General features: G+C 35.7%; 1 protein-coding gene across 23 annotated transcripts in view; it reads right to left on the bottom strand.

Annotated features, from left to right (window-relative positions):
- RIMS2 (regulating synaptic membrane exocytosis 2) overlaps positions 1-22,188 on the bottom strand; it is a 468,287-nt gene that overhangs the window by 161,824 nt on the left and 284,275 nt on the right. For 21 of the 23 annotated variants that reach the window (XM_040546641.1, XM_040546642.1, XM_040546643.1 and 18 more), the window contains 2 exons: positions 14,603-14,671; positions 1,426-1,582 (listed from right to left, as the gene is read on the bottom strand). In XM_040546641.1, coding sequence (XP_040402575.1) covers positions 1,426-1,582; positions 14,603-14,671 — 226 coding nt within the window. Of the gene's footprint in view, positions 1-1,425; positions 1,583-14,602; positions 14,672-21,790; positions 21,818-22,188 lie in introns of all 23 variants that reach the window. The other 2 variants (XM_040546640.1, XM_040546661.1) reach the window with 1 other exon arrangement.

Here is a 22,188-nt window from a genome sequence, read left to right as displayed (position 1 = left end):
ATATTAGCTTTAAGAAAGTCAGGAAGCAAGAAACATTTCATACACATAAGGAACACAAAATAACAAGAAAATTAAAAGGCTTTTCAATGGTGCTAGACAAGTATTAACTACTAGCTTGCATAGAGATTCTGCCCAAAATGCACACAGCACCCACACCGCCCACACACAAAAAAAGCGAGAGAGAGAGAGAGAGAGAGAGGAAAAAAAGAGAGATTTTGCTCACGTTTATGTCTATATCTCATAAAAGAAACTCCAGGAGAGTTAGCATAGGCAATTACTTAGTCTGAAATCAGTATAGTTGAAATCAGAATAGACCCCTGTGTGTCTACTGTTTATCTAATTACCAGCATGTCTCATTTAAAGCAAGGCTGTACTTATGTATGCTTTTAGATTTCAAGTAGAAACTTACAGTTTCTGCCTGTTAGCTGTCTGTGATGATATGGGATAATTTGGAATCCTAATACTTCACTAATGGAAAATGATATCATTTAGTCTGTATCTGTTAGGGGAAATGGTAAGTAAATGCATAAGTAAGAGAATATGAAGTCAAGAGAATTTTAAGCTAACAGAAAAAAACAGAAATAACAGAAAAGCAAGCAGAACACAAGAATCATAATAGCTGTAGAAGAAAGGAATACATACACGTACCTTATTGGGAATATTGGATGCCAAATCTTCAGTATTAAATGACAATTGTGAACATTACCTTACTCCTTTCATTCCAGCTGCATTAGACTAATTGAAAACCTACCCATACATAGTAAAAAAAATACTGGAACATGGGCTTCACTCCCCTTTACATCCATATTTCTGCTTCCTCTTAAGAAAATTTATCCATGCAGGAAAAGTCTTACTTCCTACTTAAACAATATATTTAATCAAATAGTAGTAATTATCCAAATTGATCAGCTTTTGGAAGAAATGTCCTGATCTTTTGTTTTACAAGATAAAAAGCTATCAGAAGCTTTTCAAGATCAAGAGCTGTCATTTTTCAGTATAAAATTGTATGTAAGTCAATTTACTATTGATATTTAAAAGTCTGAAAAAAAATGTAGAAAGAAAGCTACTATGGGCAAGAAATATAGCACCCCCAGGATCTTAATTCTGCACAGAGAAAAGGATTGAAAAAAGCCACTGACAATTCTGAGAAAATGTCAAACCATCACATGCTACAAAGCACCTTCTAAATAGCTCTTGAAAATAAAAATCTAGAGAAGAATCTTTCCTTCCTTCGATACAAAATCAGGTGAATTTCTAGACATCAATATAATGTAAGAAAAATATTGGCTTTACATAATTTCATAAGATCTAATTAATTTATTCCCATTTTGAAGGTCAGTAGATTCATTCCAGTATTTTCACAGGATTTTCACATGATCAACAGCACATAAATTTATACACCTGCATGTTCAAACAACAATTTACCTTTGTGGGGGAGGGACACTAGGAGACCACGATCTAGTCCGTCCTATGCTATCTCCACGGTGAGGGGATCCTGATCGAGAGCAATGATTAGATGACATAACTTGTTCTGGCACTGATAGCGTTGAACTCTGAAGATCTCTCCCATTATGTCGATAATCTAAAAAGAAATGCAAATATTCAATGAATCTGAAATTGTACTTTTTATTTTCCTACCGCATATGTAGCAGTTATAAGCATAATAAATGATGGCCTTTGATAAAGAATGTTGTCATCTATTTTTCTTGGTTTCTGTAAAAAAATATTTTTGCAAAGATTCCTGATTTTATGCATGATTTAAATACAGCTATAGTTCCTACAGTTACAGTTTAGAAGTATAGAAATAAATTACCAGGCACCAATCTGGCAATTTATAATAATTTTTGGTCAATATGATGCATTAGTAGTAAGACTAGGTAAACAGACATTTCCTTAGAATAACATACAAAATTGATTATTGCATTTTCTAATCAAAATTATATCGTAATGGTTTTGTAAAATATACGAGATCATGATACATCACACAGAACTGTCCACAATTCAAAACTAATCCAAAGTTCAGTTTTAAAGGTTGGGATAGTAAACTACTAGGGAGATATAGAGTTTGAGTTCAAAAAAGATTTCTCTTTTGGAGAATTAAAGTAAAAATGACTCAGTGACGTGGGATTTTACTCCTGGGTCTGAACCTAAGCAACCTTCTATGATATCATGAGTCCTTTGCAAATGTATGAGCTAAGGCTACACAGGTACACACTTACATCCTGGAGCTAATCTCGAATTAGGACAATAGGAGACAAGAAGTGTTCTAAGCAAAAGCCTTCCCAGTTTTAATAGTTTAAAAGGCTACTGCATGGCCATTTTACATAGGGTTTTAAGAAAAATCTTTTTAAAGAGCTGTATGTATTAAAGTAGCTGTCTGCATATAATCTCAGAATTTGAATTCACTGGTCCAGGATACAATACTCACTGAAAAAATGATACCAGATATGTAATAGCTTCATGAAAGTTTCCACAAATATTGTGAGGATCAAATTAACGTATGATGATAACAAATGGAAGAATTGCAAATCTTAACCTGATGATAATGTTTTGCAGAAATAGATCTTCAAAAAGCTCCTGACAGCTATGATAAGTGACACAGCTTCTTGTTATGAAGACAGTAACCAAGTAAAAAATGGTTAGAGATCTCCCTGATACTGGAAAATTCTGGCTCATAAAGCTGCAATTCTTTCCCTGTGAAAAGCTTCTCAGATTCCAGGAGTATTTGGTCTTCTATCATATTATTCATAGTTTTATTCCTGGAAAATCTTTAGTAAGCAGCTGAGCAAAACCTCATTAATTCATTCCATTTCATGGTTCCAAGAATGTTCAATACTTCCAACTAAGTATTACTACTCCTATTCATTGTATGACCTTTGGACCAAGGATATACATGAATCAATTAACTTCTTCCTACATGTAGCTGTGAGCTGGGGTATGTGTAAGCACACACACATGTGTACATTAAAAGGGAAAAATATCATACCATTATTACAATCACTTTAAGACAATGATGTAAATGAACAGATATTTGCTTGTCACTTCAGAGCAATCAAGTAATGTTATGTGCACTCTCAGCTGAAAGCCAGTGATGAACTACAGAGTTTTATCTATCAGCAGAAAAATTCTGCAAGTAAAGAGGCAACCAAGGGACTACAAGCAGCTTTGCAGGCCACTATCTGCTACCCCATAGAGCAAAGAGCTGTCAGCACTTCCAAGAATTAAGACAAGTGAAAGCTCTGCAGACTGTTCTTGGATGGACTAGAAGTTATTTTCTCTATTCTTTAGTGTTATTCTTTAAATTTTACCAATTTTAATTTATGGTCCATAAGACCAAACTGGCTAAATGTATATTCCCAATGCTTTATTGCCAGAAAAACTTGGAATTTATACTCAATTCACTCAAATTGATAACTACTGTATTTATAAGCTTCTCATCTGCTAACATACCAAACAGTGAGAAGTAACAGCTTCAGTAAAGCAACCAACTAACATGAGTTAATTCCTAAGTCACACTTCAGCTATGTGGAGTTAATGTAGCTATTTCTCTTTTTAATACTAAGTATTTTCACCAGCTAGGGGTCAAAGGAACATAGAATAAAAAATGATATGCAATCTCATACTGAAAATAACCACATCGCACTTTCACAGAACAGAACTTTCTGTGAACATCCATAGAATTTAATACTTTTAATAAATAAAAATGTCCATTTCATAAAGCTGCAATACCAGGAAATATTTAAAAGTGTTTAAAGTGGAGAGAAAGGAGCTTGGGAATACATCAAGAAACTTTCTCAGGTTTCTTAAATCGTTACCATTCTAACACTTTACAGACAGAACAAAATCTAAGCTATAAAGGAGAATGCTCACACTGTAAGAACACATGAGGAAAATCAGGTGTTTCTGAAATACGATCCAAAAACCTATATGCTGTTAATGCAGCCATGCAGACAGAGCTCACAGAAGATGCCCTGTTTTGAACTTAGTTGCTGAAATGAAGGATGCAAGGAGGATGCTTCCATCTACTCAGAAATCAAAGCCCCTCACATTATCTTCTGACCTAATGTATCATACTATATTTTTTAAAAGAATTGAACAGGGACAAGGTGAAAATGTTTTTTCCACTTCTTGGAAAGCTAGGAAAACTGCAAGGTTTACATAGGAGCTAGCTGTCCAGTCACTCAGATCATGCCAGTTACACATTCAGAGGAAAAAATATAATCAAGTACAAAACTTTCAGATGCAAAAGTTAAGAACCTAGCAGGTTTATTGATCACCTTTAGACTTCAGTAAGTCCGTCTAAGGTCAGTTTTGGTAAATCAGAGTTACAGTACTGGTCTTGAAGGCACCTGGTACCAGCATATCATAGTTTAATGATTCATTAGTATTTGAGTCCTTTAATTTTTTTTTTAAATAAGCTTTATTTTAAATGGTGGAGATTTTTTTTTAATATTTTTAAAAATTGAATTGTTTTATTGTTCTGTTTTTAGAAATAAATGGAGATTCCTAAGCTTCAGTGCAATACTTACTTTACATTTTGAACCTAGAGACCAGAATCCAAGCATGGCAGAAGTATAATTAATTACATCTTTCTTCTTTTGAAGACCGTTAGTATTCCAGAATAAAATGGATGTGTGTGCTTAAATCACACAGACAGCCCATGTCACATGCCCAGCTGGTGAGACCCACCACGTTTTTATGCCACCTATACACTGATTTTTCTCCAGATGAAACAAGATGAAAAAGATGGCACATAGCAGAGTATGCTCTGAGAGTTGGAATGTTATAGGATCTCATCCCAAAATTTAGAAAGTATAGAGAAACCACCTTGGATACAGTGGAAAGCAGCAGGAATATAAAAAGTACCTAAAAATTGTTTAAGAAAAAATTTCACAAGCTAAAACATAATGATATCAAAATAATTGATTCAATTATCTTTCACTTGTTAATTCTTTCACTGAATTTCAATGGGTTTTGTTGCAAATACCATCTACCAAATAATTTACTTTTGTACAGAAGAAATTTGTGCCTTTCATTGACATACGAGGAACACAGGCAATGAGAGGCTTAATAACATGCCTAGCGCTAATCTGTACACTTCAGAAGTGGCCAACAATGTAATTAATATATTCACCAATCGACGCTGGAGTTCTCTGAAACCCCAAACAGGCTTTGAAGATGTTATCAGTGACTGAATGACCAATGGGAGTTGAAGTGGTAACTTTAGTACTCCCAACTTGAGAACTTAATTCTCTCTACAACGCAACTGGCTTTGCCTGCCCAGGAGTTGCAACGTTCATGTCTCTCTCAAGAGAGGTAACGTTCCAAAACTTATGGTGATATTTGCAATTGAAAAAGGTACAACTTAAATTCCAATTTCAAAAATATTTTGATGTCCCAGAACTAAGGTTAGAGAAGGAAAGTAAAAATATTTTCCTGCTGAAATTATACAGACAGTAAAAACAGGTCAGGAGTGCAACTTGACCAAGGAGCTACTCTACAGCAAAGATAATTATAGCAACAGTAAAACTATGATAAACACTGGAATCTGCTTGTAGCTATAAATATTGTCATTACCATAGAATCAGAGGCTCTGTAACCCAGGCAAACCTCATAAATCAATGCGTAGAGCACAAAGAACCTGATAATCAGTACAGAGATCATCAGAGATAAATGACTGTGAACTGTGGACACTTAAAAGATGGGCATGTGACAAAGATATCTGCAACGCCACCACCTTCTGCTTTTTACAGGAGGGCTGCATTAAAAACTGTCATACACTTCATACCAGGGATTTCAAAAGGCACACTATATATAGCCTCCTCTGAGCAGAAGTTTTCATTTTATCTGTTTAAAGAGAGAATATTAATACATTTGACTTAAAATACTCATCCACACAGTACAGCTGTTCTTCGCTGATATTATGCTGGTGCAGTTCACTAAATACTAACAAATTGTTACCAAATTCTGCAGGTGTCTGGCACAAAATTACAGAAAATCACAAACCTCCAAATAGGAAGTTCTTATCAACAGCACTAAACTAACCATGAAAAAAATCCTGAAAAGTATTAATGAAGCTTTTAATTTAGGTGTCTTGTTGCTTGATTGACTTGACAGAAACTCTGCATTAAAATTATTCTAGAAAAGCACTATTAGAGTTGCTATTCATCACAGGGAAACTAGTGGACTTGCTTCAGACACCGACGCTAAGTGACATTTTCTCCACTTTAACATCTGTACTTGACTGAGGCGTGAAGCTTTCTCTTTATCAGTTATTTCATTTTTAACACTCACGGTGGTTGAGCTTAGAGCAAGCACTAATTAAAAACAATTACATAATCAAATTGCCAGAAATGCTTAACATACCAAGATTTCATACATGAGCACTTTGGAGACAGTTCAGCTCTTTTATACTAATGTGCTCAACTTCTACGGTGATTTGAGCATCTAAATGCAGAATTTGGACGTCTTCTGAAAAAGTGCTGACAACTGACCAAATAAATTGAAGTATTAATATCTGAATACTCTATAAATTATGCATGGGTTTTGTTTTTTTTTATTATTTTTTTTTCATCAAAATATTATTCTTCAAATAAAGGAGGAGCTAATACACATTGAAAGAAACCAGAAAACTTTACAGTAAGAACAAATAGTTACTCACTGTGTTGTAACTCAGTTTCTCAATAGGTGTTTTTACCTTTACTGCACTGATGATATGCATGGGCCCAATACACTCGTATTATCATTAATGTGTATGGAGAGTGTTCCCACACGGTAATAAACCAGAGCCTGATGAGTTGTCCAGTGCCTTCCATACATCCAGTATGACATACAAGGCTTGAAAAAACAGTTACTATACAGTAAGTGTTTCCTCTTAAGTACTCATTCAGATACATTTTCCACTGATGGCACCATGCAAGAAGTTGGTGACTGCACTACAGATGGGAACAGCAAGTCTTCTAAAATAACAAACACAAGACAAGTCTGCCACGGTTTTTATCAGACTTGGGCAACTCTGCAACAGAATTATCCTGAGAAATATTTTTACTGAAGTTGAAAACTGTCTTGTAACTGTTTGTGACTGTTATATTCTTTAGAGAAACAAAACAAAATTTTCTACTGGAATAAACTATGCTCTTTAATAGAAGGCTAAATTATTCAGTATCTCCAATGGGACTGTTAGCTAACCTAACATTTTTATGTTGTGACAGCTCATCTTTCAAGTCATTTGCATGGGTTTTGATTAAATTGCTCCAAAATATGCTCCAAATAGCTCACTTCTATCCATGAGATCAAAATTCCCACATGACATCTTGGATGATCTTTGTGGGTCAAGAACGACTTTGGAAATATTGAAAGATGGATAGTATAGCTTGAATGAAAATCAAAGTGTGTCTGACAGATACTGTGGAAAGTATTAATGACACCTTCATACATGTTGGAGGCTCTCTGAATTTACTTTCAAGGAAGAGCAAGTATACAGCCAGTGTAGAAATAACCTTTAGATTCTGGAAAAGATTAGGCTGTCTCTTGAGATATTAAACTTTTTGAATCCCTGGTTTCATATGCAGGATCTGTGACTTTAGTAATAATAATAATTTTAAAACTACCAAATTAATTGCTTGGTAAGATAACTCTTCAGCCGTAGATTGTAATCGAAACAATATGTAATCTGAATCTCAGAACAAGAGACGTTTGTCAGTGTTATGTCAAACCTTTTCCATTTATTAAGATATATCTATCAAAAGAATCATCTCTACTACAGATGAAGTTGTTCTGAGTACTTAAGAAACATGTTCTTTCGAGCAGATCAGCCACCTAACAAACATATTTGGTAAAATAAATGGCTTATGAATTAAGATGAAGGACTTAGTCATTATTCTGAAGAATATCTGCTTATAAATGGAAGCTATGAGAGGCTGGTTAGAGAGATTTCTTACAGATATGGACCTAAACATTGGGCATGCCATTTATGCTTCATTAAAATTCTAGGTCTCAGGGTGGAAGAATGCAATGGAATACAAAATGGATCCCAAATTTCCAGAGCAGAAGCCATAATATTTTATGCTTTTTTTTCCTGTAATATGCATGCCGCGAGACAATTCTTTCTGAAATATATTAATTCAATCATATTAATAATCTCATTTATATCTTCTTAGTAGATCAACTGTCACTTGTATGCATGCTTGACAAATCTACAAGTCTCCCAGATTAGCCTCCTCTTGACACTGTTGATTGGAATCTATCTGTCTTTTTATCTCCTTATAACAAATTTTCATCACCACGTTTATAACTCAACCTAGCCAGGCTATGCCTTATATGAGAAGTGTATCCCAAGAGAGGTGTCTGATAGGAATGCAACTTCTTTGCACCTTCCAGTATCTTTTAGATGCTTCTGACGCTTTTTAGATGCTGGCATTGTGGTAGAACATGAACTAAAACAATGAGTTTGTATTTATCTTTACTCAATGAATACAATGCTACCGATACTCATTGACTATGAGCCAGCAGTGTGCCTTGGTGGCCAAGAGGGCCAATGGGATCCTGGTGTGCATTAAAAGGAGTGTGGCCAGCAGGTCAAGGGAGGTGATCCTCCCCCTCTACTCTGCCCTGGTCAGGCCTCACCTGGAGTACTGTGTCCAGTTCTGGGCTCCCCAGTACAAAAAAGACAGGGATCTCCTGAAAAGAGTCCAGCAGAGGGCCGCAAAGATGATACGGGGCCTGGAGCATCTTCCCTATGAGGAAAGGCTGAGAGACCTGGGTCTGTTCAGCCTGGAGAAAAGAAGACTGAGAGGGGATCTTATCAATGTTTATAAATTTTTATAAATATAAAAAGCTGTGGGAGACAGAGGGATTTGGCCATCCTCTTTTCAGTGGTTTGTGGGGACAGGACATGGGGTAATGGCCACAAGATGGAGCACAGGAAGTTCTGCACCAACATGCAAAAGAACTTCTTCACGGTGAGGGTGACAGAGCACTGGAACAGGCTGCCCAGGGAGGTTGCGGAGTCTCCTTCTCTGGAGATATTCAAGGCCTGTCTGGATGCCTACCTGGGCAGCCTGCTCTAAGGAACCTGCTTTGGCAGGGGGGTTGGACCCGATGATCTCTGGAGGTCCCTTCCAAACCCTTACAATTCTGTAATTCTGTGATAATTACTGTTAATCTACAAATACAACTTGAATTTAATTATATCTTTACTTCCAGAGTGATACAGCTTATATTTAAAAACATAAAACCAGATAAAAAAAAATGTATTAATTGAGAATTTGGATGTTTGAAATTATTTTATCAGCTGAGGAAAAGTCACATTTGTTTAAAAGCAATGATTTTAACACTTTAAAGTTAACCTTGATCTAAGGGGTCAGCATAATGACTATTTTAACATTACCTGAATTTCGCTTCCAGTTTTGGAGGGAATTTTCAAGACACATAGATGTTAAACTGATTTTTTACCCACAGAAGATGACACAATGAATAGATATTAGAGAAGGGGAATAGGAATCAGCACATAATAAAAGAAAAAGCTGGTTAGTGTTTACATTTGCAGTTACTGGGCTTTGGGGGCAATACAGACTCCCATTACAGATGTTTATCTATAATGAAATCCTTTGTTTTAGTAAGGATGGAAAACATCCGCTCTACCTTCTAATGCTGTAAGATGTCTTTCAATAGACAGTTGATTTAAAGATGTAACCAAAACATTTATATGTTCTCTATTTGCTCAGTGGCAATCATCAGCAGGACTAGGTATAAAAATTCAGATCACATTATCAGCAAGTATACCAAGAGCATTTTGTTTCCTCTGCAGAGAAGGATGCAACATAACAGCGAAAGAATTCTTTTGAACAAAGGACTCCCCAGGTGCTATCTGAAGTGAAGCAAAATGAATAAATGCATTTCATTCTTCTTCAAAAACAGAATGGATTTTGTAAGTTCAATAAAAATTTATTTAAAGGTTGTTACTATTTTTCTAATCTACCTGGCTCTGACCATCTTCTGAGTAAATACCTCATTTGTATTCTTATTTTGCTCCTGAAACATCTCATTATCTTTTGCATAATGAGAAAAGCTTATCACTATAAATGTTTTCTTCTCAAGGCTGGGGACTGCAATCTTTTACTTGGAAAAGCTCTTCTTAATGGAGACTTGCAATACAGTTTATGCAGAGTTCTGCACCTTATATTCTTCCAGAACTCATCTGTTCAAACATATCTCAGTTTACAAGTATCTCATGAAATGATGTAGTACAGATGAGATATTGGTGTAAAATGGAAATTGAAAGATTCATATGTCACTTAATATTTAAGACTTAAAACAATGATAGATGAGACTTACAATAAATGGCTTGACAGTCAATGTCCTTTTTTGCTCATAAAGTCAGACTCAACAAGCTACCTGTACTCAGTAGGTTACAGCAGGTTCAACATGCACTATGACAAACTACCTGGGAAAATAACTATTTAGAAATTACAGTCCATGCTTGCTGAACTTGGTTAACTATAATGCCCATACAAGTTTAGTCACTAGCGGGGGAAAAAAAAAAAAAAACAACAACAACCTGCTTTTCACTGAACTATATTTAATACTAAAATTTAAACGATGTCTTGTAAATGCTCTGGAATTTCTCTAGAATCAACATAAAATCAATGTTCTACTTTTATCAATAAATACATAAGAACAGTAAGAGCATTCTAAACAGCACATGAAGAAGCTGATTTGCTCCCACACAGTACTGCTGATGAGAGAGAACTTTAGAAGAGCCAAAGTCTATTGTTTAGGACAGCAAAATGAACGCTTTAAATTGTTTGAAGGACACATAACAAGCAATATAAAAGTCTCTCTTCTATCCTGTGCTAACATTAAATTCAGCACCGATGAAGTATAATAGAGATTCTGTTCTATTATTTTAGAACCCAACCTTAAATGAATCCACATTGTATACGAAGAGAACTACTTTTAAATCTTGTCAAAAAGCATTTTCGCATATTTGCTTGAATACGTAATATGTTACAACCCTTTCTGACAGTAGCTTGTATAGAATACATGTGCAGCCAGAAAAAAGACATTGACATTTTTCAGTTGGTTTATCTTTATTTTGTTAAAAACCTTTCCTGTTAACAGAAACAATACTCTCTTTAATAAGACAGTTTACTACATTTATTTGTCTAAGCATAAGCTGCAAGCCACCAGAAGTGAAAGCGTTTATGAATATTTTTTCCAAGATGTCCGAACTTTTTGTAAAAAATAAAGGAAAGAATAGTATGAAAAATAGACGTAAGTTAAGAATTTTATCATCAGGAAATTAAATCAGTGGCTGAGAAGTGCCATAGCAGTGATAAAAAGCAAGTGCAGATATATTAAAATTAGTTAGATGATGATGCAAGGAACTGTAGCATATAAAGTTCCTTCTGTTTCAGCGAACAGTCTTAGACAACGTTGCTTACAGATGCACTTTAAGAACTTTTTTCAGATCTTCCATTGCTGGGTTTCTAAATATTACCTGCTTATCTAAAGACACAGTCATTTGACTTTAAGGACCAATATCAGAGAAGCTACACATAAAAGGGTGTTTTGTAAAAAGAGAAAATTTCAGCTACAATCATGAACATAAAGAAGCAAGACATCGTGTATCTTTTAATGAACTATAAATAAATACATATGGGATCAAGTAATATTCAAACTATTTTGAATAAAAACAAACTGAAAAGGAAACAAAAGAGAATTCATGATATCCTTAAAGGCTTATGGAGTTTGATTTGCAAGTCCAAGACTTTGAATAAGCAAGAATTTTATGGAAAGGATCACTGAGAGTACCTGACATACGTTAGCAAACACATTTGATGTGATAAAGTATTTATACGGCAAAGGGAAAAGAGCAAAGTGAAGTGTCATGTTAAATAAAATCTGAAAACACAAAATGAAAAAACTGTGGTACATAAGAAAGAAAGAGAACAAAGAGAGACAAATGGATGAAATATTGTGTTTCATGCAAAGAAGGCATATATTTAAATCAAGATTGTGATGAGTCTGCAAAGTGAAGAACCTTAAATGAGAGAAGGATGTGGATGGTAAGACAAACCAAGGATAAATCAAAAGACTTGTAAACATAGTGACAGCAACACAAAGAAGAAAGTCAATAAATAAATATTTCACAACAAAAAGAACATCAAATTTTTCCACCCACACAGTGAGTCTGAATTAAAATGCAAGTAAGGCGTAGAATTGTTAGCAAAAATATAAAAGCTAAGAGATCGTAAAGGAACTAAATGTACATTAAACACTCAGGTAAGAGAAGCAGATTCATTCGCAAAACTGTAAAGATGTAATTTTCCAAGGAGTTGGAAAAACAAGAGTCAAACTATTTCATGTAACAGGTTAGCTAACATAGAGATTTTAATGACCACTTTAGCAGTCTTCACATGAACAATACAAAATCAGATATTGGAAACAGATAAATAAAATTAATTCTTTAAGCAGGGAAAGCAGGTTTTGGAAAGAGAACTGATAATACTGCCAGGAAAAAATAAAGATTTCAGTATTATTAGAGGATGCATGGCTATTCAACATACTGTACCCTAATCTGCATTAGAAAGCTTTATTTAAAAGCCATCCTCCAAAAAAGAATTTAGGAAAAAATTAAAAGGCTTAACGTGTTTCAAATGTTGTATGAAGCAAAACAAAACAAAGAAAAACAAAATCACAGAATTTGAAAACCAGGCATTTCACAGGATTCCTGGGGATGTTCAGGCACCTGGTACATTTCTGCAAAAACATGTAATTTTCTTCCAGAATAATACAGAGATTTGAGTTTCAAAATGGCTCCATACTGGGAACTCTAGACAAATCAAATCCTCTTTTTCCCCCCTTTTTAATCGAACTCCAAAGTTTGGTAGCTACATTTCCAAATTAACTGACGAGCCAGAATATGAAAGTGTTTCCTTGAGGGAGGACAGGCAATCTGAAAGCCTTATTGACTACTGAGCACATAGAGAAAGCTAACCAACATTAGACTGAAAGTAGAGTAAAAAGAAACAAGAGACTTCTGAGAATCACTGCCCTTTAGGTTCCACAACTTCCTGCCACTCTGACTACATATCCTTCCTGTCTTCTGACTGCAGTAAACCAAACAGGCAGTGGGAATATAAAAATGCCTTAAGTTTTCCTAAATATCTTTCCAGTTAAGGTAATAATCTGAAAACTGGCCTATTGCTGTTTGAAGACAAATGGTTTAGGGAAGGTAGAAAATATACTGGTCCAATCCACAACATTCCTTCTTGTCTTGTCCTGTTTCTACCACAAAATGTGCATGGTATCATGCTAGTTAAAAAAGTGGTGGTTGATGAAATTTACATGCTGCTTAATAAAACAAACCATTATCCCTCCTTCCCAGCAAACACAAGCCCCATGGCAAGGGCATACCATCAAAAATTAAGCGAAACCTAAGAGATAACTGTGAAAAGTGGAAAATAGCAGAAATACAGGGATGGCTACCTGGAAAACACAGACATACATCTGAGCTCAGACTGGTAACAGCTTTTGTTTAAGACTGTGCAAACTCTGGTAATTGGCAGCTCACTAAAGGTTTGGGTACTTGGCAACACCCCATCCCATAATACCCACAATTGTCTCGTCTACCTCCTTTTTCTTTCTCTAGCTCCAAACCAAGCTGTAGTACAGTCCCTTTGACTCAGGTTTCCTGTATGCCCTTCCTTAGCCCACCAGCGGCATGCTGTACCTGCCATAAAAGCTGCACACTTGCTGTCAGGTGGCTGTATGGCAGGAACACGGTTTGACTGACCAGCTGACAGTGGCTCTACAGCTGCTGGACAGGCCAGGCAGCACATACAGCTTCATGTTCGCTGAGTACGATACACAAATCATTAAATAGGTACGCTTTAGCTAGATCTGACCCAAAGGAGCCAGAAACTGTTTAACACGGACTGACCAAGTGGGTTAAAAAACTCACCGAGCATTGGGGTGAGTGACTACATGCTGTACCGTGCAGCCAGCTCTGCTCGTACCACCTTTAAACCACTAATGGTTTAAAGGTGGCATGGCTGCATCCTAAATACATTTTCTTATAGTCTGGAAAAGCGTATGATTCCCTGATTTTATTGGTTTTGGCTATGACAACAGTAAAAATTTTTCTCTTAAAAGAGGAGAAATACTAAATCTTTCACGTGACAACAAATACTTCTTAATAAAATCAGATCATCTGTTATGACATCTCCCTTCCTGCCTTATATGTTTAGGTTTCAGAGCTCTCGTATTGCTGTTATTTCACCATGAACTTTTCAAGGATACATAAATCCCCAGTGTCTGTCAAAAGGTCAAATACATATTTACTACCTTTTAATAAAAAACACTTTAATGCTATTTTTATCATTTTATAAAAGCAACAGGGAAATTTACACATTGATTTTTTCCTCTGTTGGCCATTTTTGTGGTTAAACATGCATTACTCTTAATACTTATCTGTTAGAAAAATGTGCACTAAGATTCTATTTATTTTTCACCAAAAATCATTATAAAATTCATAACAATGAATTATAAATAAGAAAGATTTCTACTGAACTCAGAAGAGTAATTTAGAAAGTGATACCTGAAACAACACCAATTCCGTCATCACAGTCGTAATCAGAGACTTCACTGTCACTGATTCTTTTGGACCCTGACAAAACAACAACAACAAAAAAATGTATTAGTTATCTTCCTGTAAATCAGAACTATCCTCAGCTAATTATATATCAATGAATATAAGGATTTATTACTAGAGAATGAAGCATTAATATAAACACATAAAGGAAGTTATTGATGTTATATTACTGTAAATATAATAGTTTGCCAACTATTTTTATCTAAATTTTTGATATACTATATGAAGTAATGATGAAATACAGCTCTGCAGCATTGCTTTTATGAAATACTTGTATATGTCGTATGCACATCTACCAATACCACATAAAAAACAGATACCACACTGTTCATCTTCCAAGTTTTCATATACAAAAAATATGGCATCACCCCATTCTCCAAAGAGTTTGGTATTCAAATAAAATATTCAGAAAAATAAATGATAACAATCATACTAAATTGATGTAATATTATCTTTAGGGTATTAGTAAGCAATATCAGGAGAACAGGCAGCTTCACACATAAAGTGTGTCCTGAAAAACAAAACCTCTCTGTGACACTTTAGAGGAAGCAAGCTGTTAAATGCTATCTAGGAGTGCACCTGTCAAAATAGCTGGAGTACAGCTGGCAAAAGAAGATTCCCCATCTACAATGAGAACTAAAATGTAGGTTGCATAGGACAAATATATGTGTTTGATTTGCTTTATTTTTCTTCTGTCTTTCGTGGCATCTTTGAAAAAACATTTGATTGCTGACATCAGGATGAAGTGCTGGCATGTGAGCATGTGAATGATAATCACTCATTTACTTGTTTTAGATGTGAAAATCCCTGTTCTTTAGCAAGATGGTGCTTCTGTTCTAATTGTCTGGCCATCTAAAACCAAGTAGCTAGTAGGTAGGAGTTTAAATCTAATTGTTGCAAAACCTTCAATTATGTGCAAGATTTTTTTATTCCTGCCATAGGATGAGTTATTCTCAAAAATACATGGAAAAATACAAGTGAAAACGAGAAGCAAATCTAAAGGAACCCAGGGCAAAGCAGGATTAATGTCCTACATCAGTGACTGGCACAGAATGATCCCCAGCCTCCCCTCCAAGCAGAAAAGTGGGAGAGCATGTGCCAAATGGGGGTTTGACGAAATTAAAACACTCTTCAATGGAAAGAAGTATTACGTGAGAAATTATCTGAACCATATGGACTGCTGTTGTCTATCAGACTAACATCTACCCACCAGGGGCAGTGGAAGGTCCTGTTTTAGCATAGAGAGCATGCTGATGCAATGTATATGGAAGTTTCCCTGCTGCACCCTTCTGTCTTTTAGCAAGCAGGGGTCCTGGCAACTGAGATTTCTCCTCAGCCATCCTGTTTACCTTAACAGCCATTAACCGACCCATCCTCCACAAATTCATGTATCTTTTTGACTCAGAGTATTCTCTTGGCCTCTCTAACATGCGATGTCAGTAAGTCCTGCAGTTTAACTGCACGCTGGGCGAAGTAGCTCCCCTCTGCTTCATCTCTGTTGCACCATGTCAGACAATGCCCTCCGAGCTTTTGTTTTCTGAGGAACATGAATCAGCGTTCTGTCTTCTCCCACAGTCCTCTCTTTTTGGGGGGGGGAGCTGAAATACTGCTGTTTAATTTTTTTGCATATAGAAACCATTCCATATTTCTGATTGCTACTGCTGCCTTTGTGTCTTTTCTAGTTATTCTGCACCTTTTATGAAAAGTCCAAATTGATTGCAGCTATCAAGATGTCAGCATATGAATTTATAAACTAGACTGCAGACTATTTCTTTTTGCGTAAAACTTGCTCTGTTAAACATTATTCAACCAGAAAATGGTGTGTGATGTGTGTTCTTTAATTCCTATAAACCACAATCTTGCTTGCCATCACATTATGTAATTACAATAGAGCAATGTAAATTACCGTTATTTAACTGCAACACAGGTTGTTGGCTTTTTTCTCACAGATAGCAAATAAAAATCAGTACAATGAAAGTCTTGTTTTGGAATCATGTCCTGCAATTCTTACATGGTATGATATTAATTCAATTTATTCTAAGTGTTTTGAAATAGCTATGCTACACTGGAGAGAAAGCAAGGTGTCTTTAAATCCAAGAAATAATAAAGTATTTCTTTAAAAGAAGAAATAACAAGCAAGTGATTGCAATTAGCACTCAAGAAAACCTAGAAGATAAGAGCAGGAATGAAGGAAAAGTCTTCATCATCCTAATGGACTTTCTGCTAATCAGGAAAGTTTCTAAAAAGCAATTAAGTCTGACTAGGACAATATTCAATCTGATGTGTTTTTTTAATTATAGTACTACAGAGGCCCAATGAAAATCTCTCTTGCACTCCAAAGAACGAGCATCCACTCTGCTTGTGATGCTGTTCATGCTGCTCTTCTCAGCAGAGAGTCTTCTACTGCTGTCGTGATGATATACATGCCAGTGAGGAAGACAGATTATGACCATCAGTCTCCATTTTCCTTAGCCAGTAATTCAGACCATTAGATAAAAAAGATGATATTTGTAACCAAACAGGGAGCAAGAGAGCCCCACTAATCTGGCTAGGATTTGGCTGGGGACTAAGAGGCAGAAGCCCCCAAAGTGGGAGCAGAGCAGTATTATTCTGGCCTCTCTGGTAGCCTCAGTTCTGATCCAGCCGTGGGACTGTGATGCTGCATGGAGATGCCAACAGCATCACTCAGCTTCTGCTGGAGAGCGAGGACTGGGGAATGGGAAGATGAAGGCAACTGAACAGCCTGCTGTTCATCACATGGATGTTTGAAAAGCTCTGTATTAAGAAAGACATAGAAGGGTTGAATCAACTATGATTTGAATGAGTGTCATTCACTCATCATCTAATTCATCCTTATGAATGAATCTAATTAATTACGACTGAGATTGATTTTATTTATGTTTATATTTACAGCTAAATACATCCGATTTAATGTATTTTTAGAAGTATATATTCCATATTCTGGAGAAAAGATTTCATCTCTGAGGATGAAAATAGCCAACTGTTGTGACAGTGGGCTGAAGACTTCCCAGTTGCAGAGCTAAAATTGTATCCTGTAGTAGTCACAGGATACATCCTGTAGAGAGAAGCTTCAAAGGACCACAGGTGTAAAAGACAGGGGGTTCTCTTTCTCTATTCCCTCAATGTCCCATCCACCTTCTCCAGAATCTCCCAATAGCAGAACTCCAAAACACCTTCCATGACCTAGAGACCCTTCTCTCTTTTTATATACAGACCTCTCTCTTCACCCCCAACATATGCCTAAGCTGTAGGGAAAAGATGGGGCACAGGGAAAGTGAATGGGCCAGGATCAAGACCTACCCTAAGGACAGGCATAGAGAAAGAGCACACTCAGCGGAAGAACCAGGTTTCAGGGCTTCCTTTCCACAATTGCCTTTGCTCCCACAGAGGACAGTCTCTCCTAACAGCTGACATTCCTTAAATACAAAACCTTTTTCTCTGCATAAGAGAAGATACAAAGCTTGTTCAGGTCAGATCATCTGTTCTACTTCCTCAAACCGAGAATACCTTAAGCCAACACTAACTACTAACACTTAAAATAACTGAAAAATAATCATGCTAAAGTAATGTTTCATTTACTTTAAATGTGATTTTAAATGCTGGTTAAGAAGTCAAAAGCAATTTAAATTGAGATTTATTACTTGGTTTTGTCTTTGAAAATCAATGTTTTCAGGAAGGACAGAGGAAGGAAAGCATGTTTATTAAATATGTAATGTCTAGAAGTTCTGCCTGGAATATGTAACTTCTATAAAGTAATAAGATTAAATTTATTTGAAATGTCTTCCATTAACTTCAGAAATTGAACAGATTAGAAGGTCCACAGGTCAAAATCCTTTATTGAATTGAGTATCCGAAATACCAGTATAATTGCTGGCAGCTTAGTTTAAGATTTGTCATAAATTTTGCAAGAGTAATTTAATCTGCTAACTATTCTAGCTGGTAATTTTTTTTTTTTAACCTATTGACAATGTAAATTTGAAGAGGTAGGCATTGGTGCCTCCTTAACCATGTCTTTTGAAAATACCACTTCATTACCTAACTAATTCGAACTACTGTCCACAAAGCAAAGAAAGTACAGTTCACAGTTCTTCTGGGAAATGTGATGAAGAAGCCTCTCACCAACAAATTATTCCAAAAGAATATTGCTAATGAACTGTTGTTCAGTATTTTTAATGCATATCTGAAAGTGTTTAACCAATATGATATGAAATATGTTATATATTTCAAACATAAGAAGATGAAATCTTTTCTAACAAATCTAAAATTCTGTAAAGAGTTTGAGCATGTAACACCTGGGACACTGGGTGCATCATATCAATGCACTGATGCCAATGCTTTGTATGTAATTAACTTTGTCCTTGACTGATTTTAAACATGAGGAACGACAGTAATTAAGTCTCACTGCCATTGTGCAGGAATTTAGCTTATTAATGAAATATTCTCAGGGATATTGTTACAATTTGTGTGATAACTGGGTGGTAACAATCTGTAAATATTGATTTTTGAATGCTTTCTACCAGGATTAATGGTTATTACAGTCACGAACTCAAAGCAAACTAGATGCCATACTGTACAATTACCTAGTAAACCACACAAAAAATGCTTTAATTCAGTATAACCCCAACACTGGTGAAATCACAAGAAATATTCTCATTGACTTCAGCAGTTTTTGGTTTAACTGTCTTAAACTGTTAAAAAAAAGCATGTTTTCCAGGGACAGATCTTATCCTGGGGATAGTGGAGAACCTCTCCATCAGAACTTGATAACCCTCAGCATTCTCTTCCCTACTGTGCTTACTATTGCTGCACAAGCTACCACCCCACCCAGCACCACAGCACATCACAAGAGCATGTACACACCAGAACTAGGAGTTTATGGCACCTGCACTGTAGCTGTCACTGTAGGGCTCAGGAAAAAAAAACAACCACCAGCATTACAGCCATTATTTCCTCTATTAAAAAAAAAATTAACTATTTAATTTTTTTAATTTTACTAACTTTTTTTTTTACTATTTAAATTTTTACTTTATATCAGCAGAAAAAGAATATAAAATGTGGTAGTCTCTTCCCATTTTTCATCTTTATGGCTAGCAACAATGTGAAGAAAAAAGTGCAGTGTTTTATTCCATTATAGGAATCAAATACTTAATTTTTGGTTAACTTTTCACAGGCTGCAGTCTTGGTGGCCATACGGAAAACATTTTAGAGAATTTTCTTTAGTCTGACAGAATCGCATTTCTCTTCACAGCCACATTCTCAATAACTGGAACTCTTCCAAATTGTGAATGAAAGAGTACGCAATCACAAATAATTTCTTGCAAGGTAACCTAAATCTGTGGAGAGTTCCAGAAGATCTCCTGATTTCTACATGACACCTGATGATGGAATAGAGCTGTGCCCCACTCAGTTATTAATATATAGGATATTAATAAGCAAGATAGCACATCTGTGCTTCATATATTGTCCACTGATATTTCTGATGTAAGCCTCAACAAAAGAAGGGCAGCATTTGAGATTCAAAACTCTAATAAAGCCTATCTGACCAACCAACATAGAACTAACTAGGATAGGGGATGGAATGAGAAATAAGATTAAGGTGAGTCAGCTTAAATACAGAAGGAAATGTCAGATATTATGGCTCAGGAATTCTGTTTATTTTGTGGGAAAAAAGGGGAAAAAAAAAAAAAAAAAGAGACTGAGCTCTCGAGTTAGGGATCCTGCCCATGCAGGAACCTTCTATGAGGTTTGATGAACTCCTTGGGGGAACAAAGGGTATTGAAGCATGTTTACACGATCTCCTTCCCTGAAGCTTACAGAAGGCCTTCACAACCACTTACAGTAACTTAGCGTTGCCACTCTTTTTTCTATGTTCAAAGCTGACACATAAGCAACTCTAAAATCAGTCTCACAATGGCTGTCTTAAGAATTTGCTCTCTCATATTCATCCAGTTTGTGCCTGAAGGTACTTAGTGTGAACTAATTTGTTATGCAGTCCTGCTGTCTGCATGTCAATCTTTCACTTCATCCTCTATATTACAGTGGCTTTTTTTCAACCAATTTCAGCTGAATTGTCAGAAAGGTATAAATTTAATTAAGTTCCTACAAATCTTTGAAAATGGTTGTTGGAAAGAAGAGTGTGATACAAATCAGAACCCATGAATGGAAAAGAAACAAAATCAAGGTAAAACTTGTGGTGAACCCACATGTGCACAAGTGGTGAATCCACACTAGCCCCAGCAAACATGATCTATTCCCATGGGGACATATCATAGGACATGAAAGGGTTCTGGGGTTATTTCAGGAGAAAATAGACTACAAGAAATGTGGGAGACTAAGGGTAGATGTAACGGAAACTAGGCTTTATTAGTGCCGATCTCTCAAAGCATCCTGTTTTTTTCTTTTTTCCTCTCTCTACCACAATTTTTGCTCTATTTTCTCAACAATGTGTGTTTAATCTCAAACTTAATGAAAGATAATTAGATGAACCAATTCTCAATGAGATTCCCATAATTAAAACTGTAGGAACTGAAAAAAAGTCCCACATGAAATGTGTTACAAAATTTAAGCTTGTAAAAACTTTACACTATGAATTTATTTATGTTTAATTAAGGGAAACTTCTCAGATACAGCAACTGGAATGGTAACTGGGGATTTAAAGCAATATGAAACTGTAGATGCACGTACCAGTACAAATACTGCTTTTGGTAGTACTTCACTTACCCCATGTTTGTATTCTAAAAATACTTACACTAGTTCTCAAACAGCTGTAATACAACAGTGTTCTTTTCAACATAGCTTAAGCAAAATAGCATTTTCCTAGTATAGTTAATAAAGCTTGCTACAGTTTACCTACCAAAGCTCTACCTAAATTAAAGGCAGACAAAGCAAGTAGAGTGTTACAATACTGCTCCAATATCAATGCTGAGACGTTCAGAATAAAGAAACAAAGCCAACAAAGGACCTATGGCTGAAAAGCAGACGTGAAGAGCCAAGGAACATGTAAGCAATTTAGCATCTGCACAATAGGTCGCAAAAGCACACCAATAAATTATCAAATTAAATTCTGCATGTATAATGGGAGCAATAAGCATTTCTGGCATGCTGAAAGTTTACCTGAATTATATGAATATAAGCCTTTATCTGGAAAACAAATATTGAAATGAAGTAGTGTCAGGGAAAAATACGTGAATCACTACTACATGTAACAGGGATGGTCAGAACCTTAAACTTCATTGTATCTGCTCAAGCAGACTGAAGAAATTGATATTGTAGGCCACATTTCAAAAGAAAAAACTCAACCAGCTATGAGAAATTAAACCACAAAAATGCCAACCTCTTCTGAATCAACATTTACACTCTGTATTTACATCTAGTCATTTCTGATTCTGAATTGCAGCTGCCGATTTACTATACACAAGTGTTTAACTTTTTAAGGGCAAAATGTATATTCAAGTAGACATACAATATGAGTTTCTACCTTTAAAATTACAGTATGCTGCTGTTGGCACCTC

Source organism: Cygnus olor, chromosome 2 (genome assembly GCF_009769625.2).
Source record: "Cygnus olor isolate bCygOlo1 chromosome 2, bCygOlo1.pri.v2, whole genome shotgun sequence".
Lineage (NCBI taxonomy): Eukaryota > Metazoa > Chordata > Aves > Anseriformes > Anatidae > Cygnus > Cygnus olor.
The sequence above is the reverse complement of the archived record's forward strand: the minus strand, read 5'-3'. Positions and strand labels throughout refer to the sequence as shown.